Source organism: Hemicordylus capensis, chromosome 2, assembly GCF_027244095.1.
Source record: "Hemicordylus capensis ecotype Gifberg chromosome 2, rHemCap1.1.pri, whole genome shotgun sequence".
NCBI lineage: Eukaryota > Metazoa > Chordata > Lepidosauria > Squamata > Cordylidae > Hemicordylus > Hemicordylus capensis.
This window is the reverse complement of record NC_069658.1, coordinates 421,763,561-421,788,579: the sequence shown is the minus strand read 5'-3', so window position 1 is coordinate 421,788,579 and position 25,019 is coordinate 421,763,561. Positions and strand designations below refer to the sequence as shown.

The window sequence follows — 25,019 nt, the reverse complement described above, 5'->3', positions numbered from 1 at the left end:
ATGGCCAGAGGTGCTTCTGCACAGCTTGAGCTTCATTTTGCTAGTGCAAAATGCAGCAGGTAGGATTTTGTATGGAGCTGCCGGTTGGGATCATATTGCACCCATTCTGAAAGATCTGCACTGGCTACCAATTTCTTTCCAGGTCCAATTCAAGCTGCTGGTTTTGACCTTTAAAGCCCTTAATGGTTTAGACCCTGGATATCTGCCGGGCCACCTGTTCACAAGGCTTTCTGTCCGCTTGACAAGATCCTCGGAGGGGGCTCTGTTCCGCGTGCCAATGATGAGAGAGGCTTGGCTGTCGTGCACACGGGTCAGGGTCTAAATCATTGCCCCCAAGCTTTGGAATGTTCTCCTAGCTGGCATGCGCTCCTCAGCTTCCATAACAGTTTTTAGAAAACAAGATGTGGCTCTTCACCCAGGATTTTAAATGAAAGTATTGTTTTTACTGCTGTTCCTCTGGGTGTTGTGTACAGCCATCCCTCAACAACCATGGTTTTCCCAATCGACTGGGAAATTGTGGCAGGTCTCGCCAACCGCAACCCAAGTATCTGCAGTTTGGTGAGATTTATTTGTAATTTGGGGGTGGGGTTTTTTTGTTTTGTTTTGCAAATTTCAAGGCTCAGAGGGTGATCTTCAGGGGTTTGGGAGTGATTTTCTTCTATTTTTAACTGTATTTTGCAGTCTTTTCCTGACCGCACTTCCCCTAACCCCTTGTTTCTCATTAGTTTTAATGGCTTGCCAACCGCAAATTTGACAACTGCAGTGTTTTCCCAGAAAGGAACACTCGCAGTTGGCAAGGGATGACTGTATTACTGTTTTATATGTTTTTAACTTTTATATAGATATATTATATTTATATTTAATATCTGTACTTTTAATTGTGCATTGTTTTCATTATAGTGTAAACTGCTTTGAGATTATTTTAATGAAAAGCGGTATAGAAACTGAACAATAAATACATATAAATAAAAGGTATTGTATGCTATCCATTTTTATTGGGTAACCTTTACAAAATGTCTGATCTCAAAAACTGTTTTCAACAGTGTGTGTGTGTGTGTGTGTGTGTGTGTGTGTGTGTTTTCTACTAGGGTGGGTTTTCGTTTACATTTCCCAATAGGTTCCAAACACACTCACTTATGAGATGAACAGTAGCAAGCTCAGCCATTCTAGCAAAGCATTGTAATCAGCACAATAATATATTTTTAATACTTTCTTAAAGTGAACACTTGTTCTATTTGAACTAGCTTCTGTGCTGTAATTTGAGAGGCAGTGCTTAGACAAAAGAAATACCAAGCATATCATGCATGACATGTTCAGCAGCTGTAAATCTGTAGCATCCAGGTAATCACTTACAAATAAAAAAACTGGGAAATTTGTTCACAATGATGTGTGCAGGAGAATTTTAGCAGAAGAAATCTCATTTTCCCTAATCACAAGGGGGATGGTTCATTTGTGTAGATAAGCAGTTGAGACAAACTTCCCCTCGCCCCCCTGCCCACACGTAATTAGGGAAGGGTGCCCTGGCATGTCAGGACGGGAGAAGGATGTGTGTGTTTACATACTTATTTTGTGTTCTCAAGCCAGCACATCAAGTATCATCTGAATAGTCCATAATATTACAGTTCATAAATACATAAGAACAGCCCTGCTGGATCAGGTCCAAGGCCCATCTAGTCCAGCATCTTGTTTCGCACAGTGGCCCACCAGATGCTGCTGGAAGCCACAGGCAGGAGCTGAGGGCATGCCCTCTCTCCTGCTGTTACTCCCCCGCAACTGGTACTCAGAGGCATCCTACCTCTGAGGCTGGAGGTGGCCCACAGCCCTCCGACTAGTAGCCGTTGATAGACCTCTCCTCCATGAAGTTATCCAAACCCCTCTTAAAGCCATCCAGGTTGTTGGCTGTCACAACATCTTGTGGCAGAGAATTCCACAAGTGGATTATGCGTTGTGTGAAAAAGTGCTTCTGTTTTCTGGTCCTAGATTTCCCAGCAATCAATTTCATCGGATGAGCCCTGGTTCTAGTGTTATGTGAGAGGGAGAAGAATTCCTCTCTATCCACTTTCTCCACACCATGCATGATTTTATAGACCTCTATCATGTCTCCCCGCAGTCGTCTTTTTTCTAAACTAAAAAGCCCCAGGTGTTGTAGTCTTGCCTCATAAGAAAGGTGCTCTAGACCCCTGATCATCTTGGTTGCCCTCTTCTGCACCTTTTCTAGTTCTACAATGCCCTTTTTTAGATGCGGTGACCAGAACTGTATGCAGTACTCCAAGTGTGGCCACACCATAGTTTTGTATAAGGGCGTTATAATATTAGCCGTTTTCTTTTCAATCCCCTTCCTAATGATCGCTAGCATGGAATTGGCCTTTTTCACAGCTGCTGCACATTGAGTTGACACTTTCAATGAGCTGTCCACCACGACCCCAAGATCCCTCTCCTGATCAGTCACCGAAAGCTCAGATCTTATCAGCGTATACCTGAAGTTGGGGTTTTTCGTCCCAATGTACATCACCTTACACTTGCCAACACTGAACCACATTTGCCATTTTGTTGCCCACTTCCCCAGTTTGGAGAGATCCTTTTGGAGCTTCTCACAATCCGTTTTGGATTTCACTACCCGGAAGAGTTTGGTATCATCTGCAAATTTGGCCACCTCGCTGCTTACCTCTGCTTCTAGATCATTTATGAATAAATTAAAAAGCATCGGTCCCAGTACAGATCCCTGGGGGACCCCACTTCTTACTTCCCTCCATTGTGAAAACTCTCCATTCATACCTACCCCCTGTTTCCTGTCTTTCAACCAGTTAGCAATCCACACATGTACTTGTCCCCTTATCCCATGACCACTAGGTTTCCTCAGGAATCTTTGATGAGGAACTTTGTCAAAAGCTTTTTGGAAGTCCAAGTATACTATGTCAACTGGATCACCTTGATCCACACACTCGTTGACACTCTCAAAGAACGCCAAAAGGTTGGTGAGGCAAGATTTACCTTTGCGGAAGCCATGCTGGTTCACTCCCAGCAGGGCCTATTCTTCTATGTGCTTTACAATTTTATCCTTGAGGATACTTTCCATCAATTTGCCTGGAATGGACATTAAGCTAACCAGCCTGTAATTTCCCGGATCACCCCTGGATCCCTTTTTGAAAATCAGTGTTACATTTGCTACTCTCCAGTCCTCTGGTACAGAGCCCAATTGCAGGGATCAGTTATATATTTTAGCAAGGAGGTTGGCAATTTCACATTTGAGTTCGTTGAGGACTCTTGGATGGATGCCATCCAGCCCTGGTGATTTGTTAGTTTTGGGTATTTCCAGACAGTTTAGTACATCATCTCTTGTCACTTCTATCTGACTCAGTTCTTTAGCCTCCATCCCTAAAAAGCCTGGTTCAGGAACAGGTATATGCTTAGTTTCCTCTGCCGTGAAGATGGACGCAAAGAACTCATTGAACTTCTCTGCAACCTCCATATCCTCCTTAATAATCCCTTCCCCTCCCTCATTGTCTAATGGTCCAACCGCCTCCCTGGCAGGTTTTCTACTTCTGATGTATTTAAAGAGGTTTTTGTTATTCCCCTTGATACTTTTGGCTAAATGTTCCTCAAACTCTTTTTTTGCCTCCCTTAATGTCACCTTGCATTTCTTTTGCCAGAGTGTGTGTTCCTTTCTGTTCTCTTCATTTGGACAATTTCGGAAGGAAGTCTTCTCCCCTTTTATGGCTCCTTTGATGGTACCTGTTAGCCATGCTGGCATCATCCTGGACTTAGTGGTACCTTTCCTCCTTTTGGGTATACAATCTAACTGGGTTTCTAGTATTGTGGTTTTGAGTAAACTCCCTGTCTGTGTTAGACTTCCTTGATGATTCTCTCCCCGCATGTATGCTGAGTTTGATGGCACTATGGTCACTGTTCCCTAAAGGGTTGTTGACACTGACATCACACACCAGGTCCTGGGTGTCACTCAGAATTAAGTCCAAGTTCGCCTTCTCTCTGGTTCATTCCAAGACCAACTGTTCTAGGGCACATTCATTTAGCGTATCTAGAAAATTGACCTCTTTGTCATTACCTGACTGTGAATTTCCCCAGTCTATGTGTGGATAATTGAAGTCACCCATTATTACAGCCCTGCCTCTCCTTGATGCCTCTCTGATTTCCTCCTGCAACTCCCAGTCACTGTCAGCGTTTTGATCCAGAGGGCGACAGCACGTCCCCTTTCAGGCCTTGTATTGTCACCCACAGGGTTTCTGTAGAGGACTCCAGTCCACCTATGCTTTCTAGCTTGTTAGATTCGATCCCTTCCTTAACATACAGTGCTACTCCACCTCCAAGGTGCCCCTCACTGTCCTTTCTATAGAGTTTATATCCAGGGATAACAGTGTCCCACTGGTTCTCACTGTTCCACCATGTTTCTGTCATGCCCACTATATCTATTTCTGTGTTAGCAACCAAGCACTCCAGCTCACCCATCTTAGCTTGGAGGCTTCTGGCATTGGCATGTTCCTTTCTGTACTCTGCATTTGAGGGGCTTATACTCCAGGTTCAATTTCCAAATGAATGCATGTACAACCATTCACATGAAAACATGTACAAGTGTACAGACACCTGTACACATCTACAGCATAATGTCTGAATAGGGCTCTAGTGTGCTGCAATATATAGTTGGTATTTCACATATGGCCTGCTCTTTAGGATGCATTCTTAATATTTGTTTTATTAAAGACAAAAGACAAAAAGCTGTGTATGTGTGTGTGCAGCCAAAGGAAATATGACCATGCTCTGGTCCTGCTTCAGCAGCGTGGCCACTCCTGTGCAGAGGAAGTGATTTTTGCTGATCTCTCTTTCCCCTGGAAGTGCTCTGTGCAACCTGAAATTATGTTAGAGGAGAGCTGGTCTTGTGGTAGCAAGCATGACTTGTCTCTTTAGCTAAGCAGGGTCTGTCCTGGTTGCATATGAATGGGAGACCTGATGTGTAAGCACTGTAAGATATTCCCCTTAGGGGATGGAGCCGCTCTGGGAAGAGCATCTAGGTTCCAAATTCCCTCCCTGGCATCTCCAAGATAGGGCTGAGAGAGATTCCTGCCTGCAACCTTGGAGAAGCCGCTGCCAGTCTGTGTAGACAATACTCCTGTTAGATGGACCAATGGTCTGACTCAGTATATGGCAGCTTCTTATGCCCCTATGTCCCTGAATGAAAGAGAAATAGGTTGAAATTGCCTCCATGTGCAAGGGGCCACACTGACCCTACAGGCATGCATGCTTTGGTTGCATAAGCTTAGTGTTAGGATGTCAGTCAAGAATAACAATTACAACTCCTCTTCCCTCATAAAAGCAGCAGAGAAAACCATCCATCAAAACCAGCTTAAGTATCAAAGCAAGAAAAGGTACATGCCAGATATTAAATATCATGAAATATTTTTAAATGTTATGGAATATTTGTTATTATTAAATTATTAACATTTAATAATATGTCAGATATTATTAAAAGCCACTGCAAGCATGGGAGGATAGGATGAACTTCTCCTGACAGCTAAAAGAAAGCATCTAAGGGGCCGACTTTAGTGTCTGCGGAGAACAGGAGCAGCCCATATGTGCAGAGCAGGGGTCACGATAAACAGGCTTGTTCCTGCTCTTCTCTCCCTGCCCCAGCCACCTCATTCTGCCTTGTATCGCCCACCACCAAGCTAACTCCAGGTATGTGGGCTGGTTATTCACCCAGTTGGGTTAGGGTTAGGGTTAATAACCAGCCCCAGGTTAACACAGCGGTGGGCAAAAGAAGGCATAGGGAGGGGGCTGGGGTGGGGAAAGAAGAGTAGGAATGAGCCTTACCTGCGGCTCATTTACCACACCCCCTGCCTTGCTCTTGTGGATTGTTCTTGGAGGAGAGAATTATATAACTAAAAAGGTCTACTTTCTGGTAGCCATTAGTCGAGCTTCAAAAGGCAGAGTCACCTGAAAAGGTCCTTTGAACCTGAAGCAGATCTTAACTGGCAGTCAGGTTCACGTAGAAGGAGATGCGACTCCTTTGGGGTCCAAAGCTGTTTAAGGCTTTAAAGGGTTGGAACCAGCACTTTGAAGTGGGTCTAGAAATAAACTGGTAGCCAATGAAGATCTGTTAATATTGGTGAAATTTTGTTGTTGAAAAAGCTTGTATCCTGCTTCTCTTCACCAGAAACCTAATAAGCTGCTCACAATTTAAAACATTTAAAATCACTAAATAAAACAAAACACAAAAGAAACATATTTGCATATTCTCTGCAGTCAGCTCCAATAAATCTGGCTGCCATGTTCTGTACTAGTTATAGGGAATGTTTATTTCAGGTTATAGTGTTCATTTGCCTTTGAATAGTTGCATGTTTCATGGACGAAATTCCATTGGGCAATGATGACGAACACTAAATCCAATAAACATGTCAGCTGATCACAGAATTTAAAAGTGTCAGAAGTTCAAGACGTGAGTAATTTTCTTAACACTGTTTTCTTAACACTGTTCTATAGCTACACACTTTGTAAAACAAAGAAAATTATTACCATCAATTATAACAACATCATTTGACAAGGCTGCAATCTACTGCAATCTACTACTCTTTATGTGTCTGGTGTTTCACAAAACCAGCGAAAACACTAGGCATTAATTGACTTATCACCAGTTAGTGATAGATGGCACCAGCTGTAAAGTAGTTATTTGCTATCAGCAAAATAAACAATTTTGTTGCTAGAATCTTCAAGTACTTCAATAATAATAATAATAATAATAATAATAATAATAATAATAGGGTATTTGAGAGGCCATTCGTAAATATTTGCAACAAGGGTGTGTATCTCTCACTTTTAAGTACCGTAAATGAGCTTATAACTGGAAGTCACACAAACATGTAAAAATCTATACAAACACAACTCGGTCTTGAAGAGTAGATACCACTTGCTGCTTTCAGAATTTTACCCTGAGCCAGAGAGACTATCTGGTTGACTGTTATATATCATAAAAGTTTCATTATCTCCGGGATTTTAAATGGTGCTGTGATCTATGGCTGCAGCACAGGCTAGCTGTTCCTAATGAAATGTGAGCCTAGGCACATTCCACTAGGAAGATCTCCTAAGCACGTATCAGGTCCAGCGGGCCCCAAACAAGGAACTTTCCCAGCCTTTCACCATCATCTGGAGCACAGGAAACCAGCTTTCTAATATAGCAATAGCACTTACATTTATATACCGCTCTATAGCTGGAAGCTCTCTAAACGGTTTACAATATTTTAGCATATTGCCCCCCAACATTCTGGGTACTCATTTTACCGAACTCGGAAGGATGGAAGGCTGAGTCAACCTTGAGCCCCTGGTCAGGATCGAACTTGCAACCTTCTGGTTACAGGGCGGCAGTTTTACCACTGCGCCACCAGGGGCTCTTTAGTGTGTCCTCCTGTCCTCTATATGTTTGACGCCACTTGCAGATCCCCCCAGGCACTGGAGTGATGCTGGCAGACTCTAAGATCTTCTGGGCCAGGGCTTGGATCTTGACTCAGGTAATTGCATGCTTTGACTGTCATGATCGCTGCTTCTGATTGCGGATTCCGAAGTCTGCCTTCCTGTCTGACCCCTAGGAGCTCCCTCTGCTAGAAGCATTTGACTTCCTGGCTCCTCTTCAGACTCCTTCCACACTGCATCCTGATCTCAGCCTCCCATGGACAAATTTTCCAGCACTGAGGTTGGCCTATTTGACCTTGTGGCTGGACGGCCCTGACAATATGTCCTCCTGTCTCTGATGGCTTCCGTGCTGATACTTGGAAATGAAGACACTACAGCTGTCATGTCTCCAAACCCCTGCCTCTGATCCTGCTGAGTCTCACGACATGCCAGGATCTGATCCTGACAAAGCAGCCCACAGCTTTGTTGCTGATGGAGAGGTCCACTGAAGTGAACTGGATAAAAACAGAAGTTCTGTTCATTTCACTGGGCCATGTGCAAGAGATGTTCCTGGCTAATTTCATTTCTACTCCTGGTTGTGAAGAAAAACATGAAAATCTATACAGAGAGCTATTCATTGCTTAGAAAAGACAGAAAATCTTTACTAGCTTCCCCATAGTCAAGAGGGGAAAAATTCTTAAATTAAAAAAGGACTTTTCCTTTACTGGATGGCTCCCAGTTCTTGTCTCTCTATCTCTATGGTCTTCAGTAAGTGAACTTATTTAGTGAGAAGCTCTCTGATGTGTTCCTGAGGAATCTAAAGTATATTCAAGGACACACACACACACACACACACACACACACAGAGTCGACACAGAGTTTTAGCCAGGCCTGTTGGGTACATTCTTAATTGATGTGGGGTGATGGTGGGGCCCAATAGTTCCCTGTAGTTGTGGGTTACAGGGAGAGAGCTTGGGAAGTGTGTCTGATGTTGCTAATCTTCTCTCTGAAGAACCATTGCTATGCTCCCAAAGAATGCCAAAGTTCCTAGAACATGGTTTGAAAACTACTGCTCTGTCTCTATATGATTATTTCTTTCCAGAATTGTGAGTTCCAAACCCATCCACACTACAAAATCTGATCAAATTCTATTAAGAAAGCAAAATGAATCGGATACAAAGTAAAACATGGCTATAAAGCAAGCATACAAATGAGCATGATGAATGTCTGTTTCATTGCTTAAGTGTTTGTTGATGTTTGTGTTTCATATAGTGCAGTGCCATGCAACTGCAGAAACAGAAAACAAAATAGCTCCCACTCCCCTAGGCATTATATTATTTTTGCTTCTGTTAGATCTCTATCATTGACATACCTCCCCAGAGAAAGCTTGTCCATTCAGTAGGTGTTCTGACCCTTGGCTGTCTTCGCTTCCAAAGTGTAACCGGATCTCTTCCAAGCGGTGACTGTATGTCATGGGCCCTCCAGAGATGTTGACCAAATGTTCTTTGTCCAGACGTAGGGAAACATGCCGCCCTGTATTATACATTGTCCCACTGACCTAAACAAAATGGAAAAGATAATGTGAAGTTGGCAGGTCTCAGCTTCCTTCAGGTTTTTTGTTTGTTTTTTGCAGGAGTGGGGTGGGTGATGGTCTTGTTTTTGCCTTAAATACTTTCTGGTTGCTCTAGAAGCGCTTTTTTTTTTTTTTTTGAAAATTAGACTTCACAAACTCTAAAGGGCTTCATTTTTCTGTTGGAGCATTACACTATATAGGGAATTATTTTAATAAGTATACATATTTCATGTAAAATATATACACATTTTAGCCAGAAGTGTGTGCCGAACACAATAAACGTGATTAGTTTGCCTCTAAATAAGGAAGAATTTGAAAGTATTCCTTATACGAGACTTGAATAATAGCTTCATTACAGAATTTCGGCCCCAAGAAAGGGGAATATTTCAACTAAAGGATAAATTATTTACATTATATTTAAACATATAAGAAATTCAACTCATTTATTCTTGCTGAAAAATTTATAAAAACAATTGGCTAAATGCAGAGAAGACTAGCTTTGAAACTGCAAGAGTCCAAATATATGTGATAAACTTCGATACTTGCCAATACTGGGGGCGAAATGCTTGTTTCCACAGAAATGGTCTTCACCTTTCCCTCCAAGACATATTGGCCAAACAGTTCGAAAACTAATCTAAGCTAGCTATTACAGTCCTAGCCTTGGATGAAAGATAATGAAACTAAGGAAATTAGGGTGATTCCCTTATTCATGCGCCCATGATTTCTTTGGATCATTGCTGCTGGATTTCCCTATGGGAGAACCCAGGGGCCTTTCATTGTAAGTCATAGCCAGGTATGTTGCAGTACACTGGCAACGCCACCCAGCCAATATCAGTGAGGTAAGAATATCAGTAAGGAAGAAGCACTTAGCTTAAAGATATTCTTGCCTTTTTAAAGTTTGTTTTAAAGTAAATCATGAAGGGTGGATCCTAAACAAAGAAACCAGGCCACCCACTGAATAGACAGATTTAGCTTCCAGTTATGAAAGACATTATTGTGAAAAGAGTGAACTTAGAATTTAAAGGAATATTAATGTCCTTACTGATACTGTGAGGACAGTACAAGTCACCTGGAAGGTCTCCTGCGCAACCCTCATTGAAATGACTGGGAGCTCTGTAAAATTATAGAGTTGCTTCTCTATGGATCCCACGCATTTCAGTGAGGCTTATTCAAGAAATCTTCCAGGTGGATCGTGCCCAGACACATTTCTGCTTGAGTTCAGAGAAATGATGAATCGTGTTTCCTCAACAATTTTTTTACAAAATCACCAGGCTGGATACAAACAATACATTCAAATTATATAAATTTGTATTAATCAGAGGGAAGTACTGTATAGCAATGGTATGCTTTGGTGAGCATTAATTTAAAAGAAAAGCCTTGACAATTACATATTATATCCTATAATATATCAGCATGGTAATAATTAACATTGCTGCAGTGCCATTTTATCTGTAATACTAATTACCGTGTTTAAAGGTCTTGTTTTGTTGCTTGTTTCCTTGTAAGAAAAGTTACATTATAGAGATTGTGCGGTGGAACTTAAGAGTAACCATAAATAGCTTCTGCTTCATTACTCAGACACAGGTGTTTTAAAGTCGCTTTTTAATTTCAAATCAGAGTGAGAGAAGTTTCTATCCTTATCTATAAAATGCTTGGTGTCCGTCCGTGGACGGACACCAAGCGTGTGTCCGTGCCTCCCTGGCCTCTTCTGGGCATGCGCGAAGCGCATGGCCAGAACAGAGCCAGGGAGCCAGGACCGCCAGCACCCGACGGCCATCTTGGGCGGCCAGAAGCGGCCGCCCCGAAGAAGCCGGGTAAGCGGCAACGGAGGACACTGGCCGAGGCGGCGGCAAAGCCGCCGCCTCGGCCAGAGGAGACGGCGCGGCCAAGGAGGCGGCAGAGCCATGGCCGAGGCCTGGCCGTGCTGCCGCTTACCTGGCTTCTTTGGGGCGGCCACTTCTGGCCGCCCAGGATGGCCGCTGGACGAGGCGGCGGAGAAGACAATGCGGCGGTGGGCCCGGGCAGCGGTGGACCAGGCTGGAGCCGTGGGCGGCGGTGGGTGGCGGGCCCGGCCGGAGCCGCGGGCGGCGGTGAGTGGCGGGCCCGGCCAGAGCCACGGGCGGGAGGGGTAATGGCGGTGGTGGTCTGGAGCGCAGAGCTCCCCTAGTGCCCGTTATCCAACGGGCTACAAAACCACTAGTTTGTTACATAAAGTCACTTATTAATGCTTGGGAGGGCGGCGGGGGGGAGAACACACTGAGGAGTTTTGCATTTGCCCTCTAACTCATTGTCTTGACATTAGCATGCATGGCAAATAAATATGAACTTTGCCTTAATATTTCAATTGGAGCTTCTTTTATTGAATCCACGCTACTGTAAGGTGCTGGGGTGTGCATCTCAAACCACGGCTTGCAGCAGCAAACAAGAACGAACCAAACAACCAAAGGCTGGATACAAACAATACATTCAAATTTGCCCAGGATAGGGATGCGTAGAACCGGTTTGATTAGAACCAGGCTGGTTTGACCAGTCTGAACTCGAACAGGCTCGGGCCCCACAAAAGGGGTTATGGTCTCAGTTCGGACTGAACTACCCTTGTTTCAGATGGAACCGGTTCGGAACTGGTTATGAGGTTCAAGAAGTATACTTATCAAGGGGAATCTGGTGAGGATTCCCCTTTACAAGCAAAGGGGGCAACCCTGCCTTTTAAATACTTCTAATGGTGGCCGGGGGCAGCGGCAAGAGGGCACCTTACCAGCTCCTCTAAACTCACAGGGGACATAGGAAGCGGCCATATACCGAGACAGACCATTGGTCCATCTCACTCAGTATTATCTACACAGACTGGCAGCAGCTTCTCCCAAGGTTGCAGGCAGGAGTCTCTCTCAGCCCTGTCTTGGAGATGCCAGGGAAGGAACTTGGAACCTAGATGCTCTTCTCATAGCGGCTCTCTCCCCTAAGGGAAATATCTTGCAGTGCTCACACATTTAGTCTCCTATTCATATGCAACCAGGGTGGACCCTGATTAGCAAAGGGGATAAGTCATGCTTGCTACCACAAGACCAGCTCTCCTCCCAACTACAGACCGGGTCAGGCACTCCTAGCAGTACGGCCTGGTTCTGGCTAGGAATATGCTAACAGGTTCTATGTCGAACGTGTTCAACGTCAAGCCAGTATGATTCGATAGTTTGGGGTCAAATCAAACCACCCACTGTTTGGTGCAGCCCGTTTCGGGGGTTCGCAAGCGTTTATTAATTTTTTAAAAACTTACTCCCTTTGGAGGGGTTTCTCTGAGGTGGGGGTGTTGATGGAGGTCCCCCCTTCCACTGCTGGCCTCCCTTCCTTCCAAAACCAGCCTGTTCGGGACTTCCCCCCTCATCCGGCAGTCATTTTGGAGGCCGCCACGCTTGCAACAATGGACCTCTGCATGACCTAGGTCATGCCAGGCCACGCAGAGGCCCATTGCACAGGTGTGGCAGCCTCCCATTTTTCCATGGAGAGCTGGTGTACCAATTTGGGAGTGGGTAAAACAGCCCTCCATTCTGGACTTAGTGCATCAGCTCACCTCAGAGAACTAGTCTCCTTGATGACCCCAACTGGTAGACAAGCCCTCCCCAGAAAAACGTGCTTGAGCAAAATGGTGCTCAAAACACTCTAAATGTTTTGAGGTTGATTTGTCAAAACAGCCAGCTTGGCTGCTGTTTCAATGAATCGATTCAAGGATTTTGCTATTCATTTTGCGCTCAAAACAAATTGCAAAATCCATTTCATGCACATCTCTACATCAGAATGCTTGCCCCCAAGCTTGAAAACATAAATTGGGTTGAAAAGTCATCTTTTTAGTTTGCTGTTTTGGAAACTGTACGTCACTGAACATTCCATTTTGCTTTTAAGTGCTTTCAAAATATATTGAAAATTCATTTCTTACTCAGCTTAATCTTAAATCAGACTACCCTGGCTTTCTCTCTTAAGATAAAAATGTTCCAACTGGCTTCTAACACAAATCTACCAATTTTCTGTGGATTACAAAGGTGAACCAACAACATTGCTGGGTTTGGCTGCCCTTGAGAACCACTGAAATTCAGAGCTGAAGCCCAGCTCTTAGCTAAGGTTAAGAGTGCAAACACACCCTTAACCCTTCTCCTGGGATCGTGTGTCAGCACGGGCTACTTGTAGCTCACACTGACACAGAGATGGGCGCCTAGAGCACCCCTCCCCTGGGGGAATCCTCAGTGTACCACACTCAATGCATGGTGGGAAACCCAGAAGCTGGGATAACGGGTCCTGGCTTTAGAGCAAGCTCAGAATACTCATCTGGGGGGAGGGGGAAGGCAAGTTTTGTGAAGCCTTCCTCCCACCTGCCCGGTAGGTTGTGTGAATGGCCCCATTATGTTTTTAGAGGTATCCCTTATTTAGCTCTCTTGAAACTTGTTCTGTTATAACTGACTGTTAAAACTCTCTGTTGGCATGTTCTGCAATGCTGAATACAATTTTGATTTTTTTCATTGGGACCGACTGAGTTGTCTAGCAATGATAGGGCATGAGCAGAAATACAGATAATCTAGCACACTTTCGCTGAACCATACCTCCGTTATTTTGGCCATCTACATGCTGTTTCTTATTTTTTTAAATACTGGGTATTTGGCTGTGTAAACTCACCTTCCACCCCAGGTGAACGATTTCTTGTTTTTGGAGCACAGCCCACACTCCCAGACGAGCAATGCTGCGTGGCGCAGTGTACAGCTCCTGAGGCTGGACAGCGCATCCCAGCCTCTGAGAATCCCACTATGCACCATGCAACACACACAATACATTGGTGGATTCCCTCAAGAGATGGGCACTTCAGGCATCTGTTTCTTGTTTGTGGCCAGGCTAGAAGCAGATTACTCTCTGTTTACCACATGCAGAGAAAGTACATGCTATTCATGCTGGTTAAATGTTATTTGAAAAATTGTCCTATTTGTGTGGTGTGTTTTTTAAAGAGTGCGCTACTGAATGACATTAACTGCTGCTGTTCTGTTCTCATTAAAATTCATATTGTAGATTAAAGTAGGAATTATGCAGGAGCAGCCATTAGAAAAAAAATAAGGTATCGCTCTTATCCATTTGGATTTCATACCTTATTTAGCTCAGCACTGTGTTGTCTAAATGGCTGGTCTGAAGGATTGCTCTTCTGGTGCCAGTCCCAGAGTGCGAGATAACTCTTTACTGTCTAACGGGTTTGTCAGTAATGAATGTCACAGACAGAATGAAGACAGAAAGAAGGCCTTCTTGTTATCCTGTGAAAGTTACCTTTCTGATAAGGAAGGGGCAGCCCATAAAAACTGGGACATTTAAAAAAAACACCACACAATTGTACTTCAATAGTATGGAGCAAATATGACAGAGCCAGAGTGCTGGCTGTTCTGTCTTAGTGAAGTCAACCCAGACTTCACTAAGAGCTGCAAAACAACAACAACAACAACAACAACCCACTATTTCCTACTAAAACTAAACGTATCAATTATCTCCAGTGCAATCTCGACCCAGACACTGGCTGTCATCCTGATTAAGGCTGCATGTACGTTACACGAGATGCACCTGTGCAATGGAAGGCTTCTCTGTGACAATTGTGCGGGAAGGTGATTTTAGCAGATCTCCCCTTCCCTCAGAAGTGCCCTGTGCCATTTAAAACATGTCCTTGAGGATTTTGCAGCCATGGAAGACATATTTTTTGGAGGCACAAGGCACTTTGGGGGGAAGGGAGATCAGCCTTGCGATTGTTTTAATGAAAGGCAGTATAAAAATTTAACAAGAAATAACTAAATAAAACCCACTCCTTCTTGCACAAGCAGCAGTGCAGCAGAAGTTGAGAGGCTTTTCATAGCACGAGTTTTTCTTCCTGCCACAAGCATGCAGCCTATCAGGATATCAGCTTCTCACTCAAGACTACAACGTTCCTTGTTTTATTTGCCTTCTGCCCCTTCTTTCTTCTGTTTCTTTGTTCTTCTACCACATCTTTCTTTCCCAGTGGGAATGCAACTGTTTGCCCTCCTTTTTAAAAATTACTGTAGGTATATTAAAAACACAGCAAAGTGGGATATTGTATTATTAACTGGCAGGATCCAGACTGTTAATAATAACTACATCCGTGGGAGAGGGCAATGGTAACCCCCCCATAGGACTAATGTTGGACAATACTAAGCCCCATTCATGGGACTAATGTTAGACAATACTGATTTTTCTCACTGATTTAAATGGTGCTTAGTCATGACAAACTCATCTGGATGCTGCCCATATTATTAATGTGAGGCTTAGAAAACAGTATTAATATATTTGCGCAATATTCAGAATAAATATGTTATTCACTTACCAAAGTTAATAACCCCGATTAAATAAATGGGACTGAACTTAATCATGACTAACTTGTCTCTTTGATTTCAGTAGGGCTTGGACATATCTGGTGTTACCAGTATGCTGATGACACCCAGATCTACTTCTCCATGTCAACTTCTTCAGGAAATGGCATATCCTCCCTAAATGCCTACCTGGAAGCAGTAATGGGCTGGATGAGGGAGAATAAATTGAAGCTGAATCCAGATAAGACGGAGGGACTTATTGTGCGGGGTCAGAAATCTAGAGACGATTTTGATCTCCCTGTTCTAGATGGGGTCACACTTCTCCAAAAGGAACAAGTTCGCAGTCTGGGAGTACTTCTGGATTCACACCTCTCCCTGGTTTCTCAGGTTGAGGCGGTGGCCAGGGGTGCTTTCTATCAGCTCCGGCTGATACACCAGCTGTGCCCGTTTATCGAGATCAATGACCTCAAAATAGTGGTACATCTGTTGGTGACCTCCAGACTTGACTTCTGTAATGCGCTCTACGTGGGGCTGCCTTTGTACATAGTCTGGAAACTTCAGTTGGTTCAGAATGCAGCAGCCAGGTTGGTCTCTGGGTCATCTTGGAGAGACCACGTTACCCCTTTACTGATGGAGCTACACTGGCTGCCTATAGGTTTCTGGGCAAAATACAAAGTGCTAGTTATAACTTATAAAGCCTGGGGGTCGTTGTGACAATGCTCCCATTTCAGGATAGGAAACGTCTCTTGGGCTGAGAGATGGCTCTGGGGCATCCTCCTCTCTTCATCCCCATCCCAAAATGAGAGTTTGCCCAAGAGGCCTCAGCATCCTTGCAAGGCCCTGTGGGGCCAAGTTCCAATTTCAGAAGGGGAGCGAGAAAGAGGATGCAATGTGGCACAGCTCTTTCGTACTCCCTTTAGCCCTGCTGGTGCCGTGGGGTAAGAGGGGTGGAGAGAGAAGAGAAAAGAAGGGGGCCCCAGAAGCTTTGCTGCTTCCCCTGGCTGAAGAGATGAAGAAAATCATTCAAAGTCATCCCGTTGTGTCAGCTGCTGCCGCCTATTGTGATAGGGGAAAAAAAACATCCAATAACCCTGACAATGCCAAGGTAAGCCCCACACAAGGGCCCTCTCAGATCTGGAGCTGGCTCCGTTCACATGCATTGGATTGCATGTGTGTATGTATCAACATGCAGCTCCTATTAGAATGCAACGTTCAAGGGACTGACAGGCGGGTCTGTGGCAGGCGGGTCCACTGAAGGAGAAATTGGCTGATTCAATTTTGTAGAATCTGTGTGAGAAATCAATGTTTATGGTAAAGGCTATGCATGGGTTACAGCATTGTGGATGGTCAGTTCTTGGCAATGTCTGTGCCTCCCCCACCCGGTTTCCAAACACGCATGGGCCTTGTGTTCTACGCTTAGAACATCGATGTCATCAATAAGAAACGAAGGAACTTCTGAGAAATTGTAAGTAAAAGTGAGATCATGTCTATTCATGGTGCAGATAAGGTAACCATGATGGCCAGCAACTAATCCATGAGCAGAAGGTGCACAGGGCTATGATTCAGATCAGGACAACATCATGAAGATAGGGGGTATCTACCCTTTTACCTCTGGGCTGCTTTGCTGAACATTGTTCCTCCAAAGCAGCTCTTTAACCCTGAAAGAGCTATTTGTGACAATGGCACTTTGGGGGTTAAATAGTCGAAGGGGGCATTTTTCAGTTCAGTAAATATCCGTTAGCCGAGGTCCTAATTCAAATTGTGGGCTAGCATGGCTGCCACTCACACCTAAATGCAGACCTGTCACTGTGCATGGACACATTTAGGTAGTATGTAGTTTGGCCCAACTTCTATGGTTCAACAATTAGGTACACACATTTAGAATTTGGCTAAATTCTAATAGCCCAACATCAGTCTCATCATTACATATGTACATAAATCTGAAATAAGTGTATGTACTTTTTTAGAATGTTCACATGGTTGTGATTATTTCAACAAACAGTGAGATTGTTCAGATGACTGGGTGGGTGGGAAGGCTGATTTAACTCTCCTCCCACCCAGATAAGCACCTGATTCCGGCTGGGAGGTGGACTGTGCTCCCAGATTATCTGTGCTGTGTGCCGCACAGCGGAGCTCTGGAGATCCCACAGTGGATGGATGTCAGTACAACATGTGCGATGCATTTGGGATTCCCCCAGAAGATGGGCACTCTAGAGGCCTGTCTCTGTGTCCACTGGGGCTAAACATAGCTTGAGCCCTTAACCCTGGCTAAGAACCTTGGCTAAAAGCAGGGCTAGGTGGCACTGCCCTTTCGGGATTGAGCCCGATCCTGGCCGTTCTCATGAGCAGCCTAACCCAGGTTGAGCTTCCCTAGCCTGGATTAAGGTGCGCATGAGAATTGCCTCAGTGTTTGGTGGCTAATGGTATGTATCTGCACCCATAATCATCCTGCTAAATTACATTTCGGTTAAGTTGCCCGCAATGCTTCATTACATCCAGCAGAGAGCACTGTGAGTATATGACATACTTGTTATATATTAAATACATGCTCTGTTTACTTCCCTGTGCCAAGAAGGGAAGAAAGAAACGTAATCTTTTGGGTAAGTGATACCACCATAATCTGTGACTTACAGTTGCAAAGGCAGAGGTATCAGCAATCTAAACCAATTGTGAATTCCTTCCCAAGATGCTGGCATACTTCCAGCCTACAGCTGTGAGTTTTCAGGGCGCAGTCCCGGCAGACTGCCTGAAGGCTATCAGATACGTTATAATACTAGAGATACTTTTTCGTCCTTTCCTGGCAAAAATCCAAGTATTTTTAGATTCTTCTTTAAAAAAGGGGACTTAAAATAAGCATGGGAGTTGTCGATAATGTGCCACTTACTAGGTGAGAGCTACCGTATAATTGCTTAACTTTGAAGAACAACAGGGAGTAGCAGAAATAGCAGAATCAAATGTTTAGGTGTGTGTGTTGGTTTTTTTTAAAGATTGTGTGTGAAAATGATCAAATATTAAAGATAAATGGAAGAACCAGAGGAATCTCTTTATCTCACTAGGACTGGAGGATTTGAAAGGGGAATCATGTTAATTAGTGGAAGATAAATTATTATGATGTAATGCATCCCAGTTTCATCAGCAGGATGGGCTTACAACCAGATGAAAAAAAGAACTCCTCTCCAAGCGCCATTTGCGGCTGATCATAATTGCCATTGCAAAGAGAGTTTGGGTGTTTACTTTGCTAAATTACTAATCTGTGAGATACCTGGAGAAAACCTCAGAAATGATGAAGTCTAACTTTACCGGCTAATGAGCACAATATGTCAATTCCCTGTGATCAAAATAATGGGCTTCAATAATACATATGCCATTTTGGAAGGGTGGGGGGAAGAGAGAAAGTAGCAGAATCCTAATAGAGGAACCACAGGGTCATGCCAGTCATAAGATAATTATGTGCCATAAGCAATTAAAGACACAAAACGTGTCCTGCTGCATTGTAACACCCTATGGGGTTTATATGCCACATGCTGTCGTTCAGGGACAATAAAGTTCTTTAATATATTCCCATTACCATATTAATACAGCAGTCTGGGCTTGTTAATTACTACGGAGGCTACTGCAGATCCAGTGGAGCTGAGAGCTTAGGTTAGGGCTAACTGACAATAGAAAGATATGCAATGTTAAGATAAGACATAGCAGGTGACTACTTATGTATAGGTATTACTTATATCCTACCTAGATCCAATCTCAACATCTCACTGCCACAATAAATAAGCAAAAAGAGGATGGCACATACTAACGGTTGTACTAGGTAAAGGCAAAGTGTGCCCTCGAGTCGGTGTTGACTCCTGGTGACCACAGAGCCCTGAGGTTTGTCTTTGGTAGAATACAGGAGGGGTTTACCATTGCCTCCTCCCACGCAGTATGAGATGATGCCTTTCAGCATCTTCCTATATTGCCACTGCCTGATATAGGTGCTTCCCATAGTCTGGGAAACATACCGGTGGGGATTCGAACTGGCAACCTCTGGCTTCCTAGGCCACAAATGTGTGATGTTATAGTGTTGCTGTAGGAATGTCACTCTGGGATTCTAGGCAGAGACTCCTAGGCAATATTTTCAGATGCATTTTCATTTGTACTCTGCTGAATTTTCTGCCCTTCCTGTGTTCTTATGTTTTGTTCTTGCAAGTACATCCCTGAGTATTAGATACAGACCAGCACAATATCATTTATGAAAGAAGGGTTGGAACTGCGATTTCTCGCAAGCAAAATTCAAAAGAGAATTTCAGAATGAATGGGACAGAATTGGCACATGACTACTATACTTTTTGTCTTGCTGACAGTGAGGAGACCATGGAGCCAAATGAATGCTGGGCCCATTCACAAGACCCAATTCCACTCAGATCCAGTTGAAAAATAATCACAAAAGCCACACAGGGGGAAGACAGATGACCAAATATATACTCCACATGAATTTCATTTAATCTATCATACGAGCACTGTACTAGTTCCAAAAGAATCTCCCTCCATCTCATCAAAAAAGGTCTTAAAAAGAAAGTATTACATGTTCCTTTCTGCTGAAGGAAGATGGTGGATTATGTACAAAGCCATCGCTTTAGCACAGTACACTTCCCCCCCTACTGTGGTAACTTAATGCCGAAGAAACACTTCCACCTGCATTCAGTCAACTCTTCTTCCTTAGCAATCAAGAAGTAAAAATACCTCTTTTTTATATTCAGAAATTAGATCAACATCTCTACCTGACCAGAGTTTAAAAGGAAGCAAAACAGTTCTTTCTTGTATGCAGAAACCAGAATGTAATCCAGCTGAGGTTAATGGTAGCATTTTTCCAAAGGGCATAACTTAATAGGCAAAAAAGGACTGGATTTAATAGGCATAAGAAGATAATGACACTTGCAGCCTTGGAAGAGGTGAAGTACCAATAAGAAAGAGAACACTCCTGAAGGTGTACTCCTCCTGAACATGCTCCGAATGCCTTCTAATGATCACTGAGTAATTCATGCATACTGGCACCATGGAAGGGCCATACCTGAAATTATTCCCCAAATCAGGAAGCATGAGGAGTGTGCATTGGCACAAAGGCAGACACGAATGAAGAGATGAGCTGAGGGATGGACTACTTGACAATAATGGTTGTAACTTGGGAGCCAACCAGAGATGCTGCCAACGTTTTTAATCCCTGGGCTTGGATTACAAACGCAGATGGCTTGTAGTTTACATCTCTAATAAGAAGCAAGCATTATTGTCTCCCCAGTTCTTCTCGGACCAGGGTTTAAACTGCTCTAGAGAAGAACTCAAGCTCCTCCCTTGCTCTTGCTCACCCACCTGCTTGTCTCCAGTCCCCCTTCCCTTTCTCTTAGGAGTGCTGGGAAAATTCCATTTCCTAGTGCTCCTGGTGACTGGCGTGCAGCACCAGGAGAGAAGGTGAGGGATCCCTCCCTCCTCCCAGATAATGTAGGAGGCAGGTGAGTGGGAGGAGAAGGAGGAATGGAGTTTGGAGACCCAAAAGGGGAGTGTTGGGGGAAGGATCAGACCCCATCACACTGCCAATTGGGATGTTCAGGGATATGGCTCAGTTCGTTCTGAGCCAAATAGAGGAGAAAGGAGTGTCTTCTGTCATCAGAGTTGACAAACATTGAGGTTGTGCAAACAACCTCACTGGGGAGGGCAGGTGGGCTGTGCGGAAGGCAGGAGCTTGCTTGCCTTTCCCGGCAGAGGAGCAGCTGTTGTCCTCCCCTCTGCTGCACCACACACCCATGTGAGCAGTGGAGTGGAGGAGGGGGATGCTGGGAGCAGGAGGACTTTCCCCCTTCCACATCCCAGGGTTGTCCTGGGGCTTGAGCGTGGCAGCTGCTCTAACTAGAGCCGCCGCCATGCTTGGTGAAGCTGCTCCTTCCTCCCGGCTCACTTCCAGAACTGGTGCTGGGCCAGGGGAGAAGCTCTTTAACCCGGCAGCAATCGCCCAGATGCTTGCTGGCCGAGGGTAAGCGAACCACAGGCTAAACACCAAGTTTGAAAGTGGGGCTTGGTGTTGGTGCAGTGCACCCGCGTGAAGCCTAACCCAGGCTGGGCTGCCCTAGACTGGGTTAGGATGCCCATGTGAATACCCTTTTAAAAATTAATACAGGAAGTAGCCAACTTACAAATACGCAGGTTGGCATTTGTATATAATATGTTATGGGGCTTTGTTTGTATGCATGGATGTTTGGCACTCAGGGCGTGCCAGATTTATACGGATGCTTGAAAGACAGACAATATTAAAACTAGAACACTCCTGAATCACCGATTACCACTGTTTTGTATGTTCTCTCTCTCACTTGTCTGAGAAAGGAAATGAAGGGAAAATTCAGAGGAATTGGTAGAAATCTAACTTGCTGACACTTGCCTTTAGCAGATGTATTGTCAAACTACCAGAACAAACAAACTCTAAGCAACAGGGGTGTTCATTGCTTCCATGGCACTTTTAACCTTGCCGGCATGGCTTGTGAAGGCGGGGAGGCTCTGTGCCTACTAGAGAGTGTGTCCTTGCACTCCTGCTTCTAATCCCATTGGGAATTATGGGGGTAGCAGAGGGAGGGTGCCCGCCTAAGTAGGCATGGGGCCTCCCAGCCTTCGCAAGCTACACCAGCAAGATTGGAAGCGCTGCAGAAGCAGCGAGCACACCTGCTGCTTAGACAGACAGCTCACTATGCAGCATGAGAGCCACGGGCTGCGGATGGAAATAGTGTGCTGGGCTAGCCTGACCGTGTTTTGTTCCAACAAAGCAGTTCTCAAATTCTTAAACTGCGGACATGACGCTTTCTTGGGATTTCTTTCTTTTGTAAAGAATCAAAGCTATACAAACACATCCTATGCTTTGTCTTAGGAGGAAAACTGTAATCGAAAGAACATGGAATTCGACCTCGGTAAATTCATTTTTGTATCAAGGCAAATTGTTTGTGGCATGCAACAAAGCACACATTTTTCTGCCCACTGCATCATCCAACACCCTACAAGGAAGGTGTGAGAGGCTGCAGTTGGATATTGCCTTCTTTCACCACCTGCCCTCAGCAAGTTTAACAAGGCAATAACCTATGCTCAAATACTTCAAATTCTGTCCCACTGGGAACAATTATTACTTTTATTCTACCTTACCCTATCTCAGTGGCAACCATGCCTTCTATAATGAGCAGGATGTCTGCATTTCAAAATTATCCTTTTACCATTCCAAGAACTCTGGAGATGGCCTTGCGGAACCTCATTCATGCCTAGCTTGCTGCAAGTGAAGTCTGAAACTCTCCTAAAAGATCCCTTTGGAAAGTTGTAAGTCACTTTTCTAAAAGGGGTTTCTGTGGGGGTGAAGGGGTGGGAGTGTGGGGTGGCATAAGCCAAGTGCAAAGAATAGAACATGCCTCAATCCCTCTGTGGAGTGGGACGCCTGGCACGAATACACATTCTACCACTACTAAAAATATGTGTGTTCTTTCCCTTCTGGTTTCCTTGTTCTCTTTTTCTTTCTTCTACCTGACACATTCAGCAGCCATCTTGCAGAGATCCTACCACACTGCACTGGCCACAGATGTCTCACCTAATCATATATGCCCAGGACTTGAACATTTTTCCCCAGAGGAGAGGAGAAGGCATTTTAAGCCTCACTCCTTGTGCCATTCTGCCAACATAGTTAACCTTGACTCAGCTGGGGAGCAACAGGTTGGTTTGCAGAAGCAGCTGAGCACAAATGTTTGCTCTGGAAAAGCTACTTTCTTCCGACTAGACGTAATTGTTTGCTTACAGTTGCAGACACACAACATACTTACTGACCCTGCCTTCACTGCAAACAAAATGCTGTCCTCAGCAATAACTTCGCAAAGCCAGCGTGGTGTAGTGGTTAGAGTGCTGGACTAGGACCGGGGAGACCCGAGTTCAAATCCCCATTCAGCCATGAAACTAGCTGGGTGACTCTGGGCCAGTCACTTCTCTCTCAGCCTAACCAACTTCACAGGGTTGTTGTGAGGAGAAACTCAAGGATGTAGTACACTGCTCTGGGCTCCTTGGAGGAAGAGCGGGATATAAATGTGTGTGTGTGTGGGGGGGGAATCATCTTTGCTGTGTCAGTAGGATAGTGTGGGCTTCTGGCCCTGGATCTTCTGTTGTGTAAACAGATTCCTGGAGTTACTTGGCCTTGGTGAGCTGCTATGAGTGGGCCTCCTTGCTCAAAATACTTCAGGTTTGCGCCAAGCCCCAAAGGGGAAGCAGCTTTGCTCCACTGTCTCCTTCTCTCCCCACTCCCTTTTGTCTCCACAGTGGTCTCCTTTGGGGCCCCAGGTGACTTGCGCATGGCAGGGACTCCACCTCGGGCATCTCATTGCCACCATCCAGTTTTAGCCCGCTTGTTCCTGCTTCATGTCTCTCCAACACATGTACTAATCAATGAAAGAGAAGAGGTGGGGATTACTAGCAAAGGGAAGGGAAGAGGGCAGGATTTCTGTATTTTGCTCCTATGTCAGTTGTAACAGTTTTTTTTGCTCCCCTTGGCCATGGCTGCATATTTACTTTCCTGGTTAGAAAACAAACTTGTGGAACTTTTTTTTTTTAAAAATTGCATAATATTTCTTTCCCCCCCCATTAACAAAATGTAAAGACGTTAGGCTACTTGCACTGATATCTTGCATTGAATAATGACATACCAATGCACCCTTTACCCCACTCCTATTTGACTACAGGTCAAAGGGATTGTTAGCTCCAGAGGCCAGGGAGATTCCCCCAGAAGATGGATGCTCTAGGCACCCATCTCTGTGTCCACTGGAGCTGAATGCAGCCCCATTGAACACATGATCCCGGAGCTTGGGTTAAGGACTCGCCCAAGCCTTTAACCCTGACTAGCTGCCGGCTTGAAAAGCTGGGCTAGGCGATGCTGCCCTCTGCTGAGATCGGGCTGGAGTTCTTACGTGCAGCTTCACCCAGACTAGATTGGTTTCGGGTGCGCGTGAGAACAGCCTCAATGTTTCACATCAGACTAGGGATTTCAGCTTTGGCGGACTGTTGCAATGCCTTCCACCATTCCATGCTCAAAATCAGCAAGATGCTTTGATGTGGCAATGCTGTCACTTTATGTAACGCTGCCTCTCAGACAAATAATTGGTATATATGTTTCCAAGGCAGATTTCAGCCTTCCACTTCAGCAACAGGTTTTCTGACTAGTCCTCAGGTCTGCTAATTCAGCCCCTTGTTTCTTCTTAGAGCACATGTCTCTATCCCTATCTTCATTTTGTTTTTCTCCCTTCTGTATCTACTTTGACCACCATTCATCCTATTCCTCATTTCTTCCTATCCCTGCCTTCAGACAGGTTTGGGAGGGTCAGACCTAAGCTTGTCCTTAACTGTCCTTTGTGTCTACAGCCCCAATTGACTCCTTTACACACATTCGACCCTTTCATCAAGCCATTTAACAATAAAAAAACCTGTAATATGTTTAACTATTTTAGTCTGTCATATGATAGTGGCTTTCATTTTTGTGATTTCAGAACGGGAGAGGAAAATCAATTTTCTAATTTCATTTAAAGTCTAAAAGTGTATTATGGCTTACGTTCTTTTCCATTCCAAATATTCTTGAAGTCTACATGATACCCAATAAACACAGCATTTAATCATTTTTTAAAATGCCAAACCAGTTTAATAAATTCAAATTTCTTCTACAAAATATTGCTGTATTGATC

At 44.4% G+C, this 25,019-nt stretch overlaps 1 protein-coding gene and 1 long non-coding RNA gene across 10 annotated transcripts in view; one reads left to right on the top strand and one right to left on the bottom strand.

Annotated features, from left to right (window-relative positions):
• Nucleotides 1-25,019, bottom strand: part of CA10 (carbonic anhydrase 10) — a 509,308-nt gene that overhangs the window by 101,234 nt on the left and 383,055 nt on the right. For all 9 annotated transcript variants that reach the window (XM_053298318.1, XM_053298322.1, XM_053298319.1 and 6 more), the window contains one exon: nucleotides 8,768-8,953. In XM_053298318.1, the coding sequence (XP_053154293.1) occupies nucleotides 8,768-8,953 (186 nt within the window). The remainder of the gene's footprint in view (nucleotides 1-8,767; nucleotides 8,954-25,019) is intronic.
• LOC128345803 (uncharacterized) overlaps nucleotides 17,843-25,019 on the top strand; it is a 40,851-nt gene continuing 33,674 nt past the window's right edge. Inside the window, exons 1-2 of the long non-coding RNA XR_008316653.1 lie at nucleotides 17,843-17,906; nucleotides 22,536-22,626. This is a non-coding gene — a long non-coding RNA (uncharacterized LOC128345803). The remainder of the gene's footprint in view (nucleotides 17,907-22,535; nucleotides 22,627-25,019) is intronic.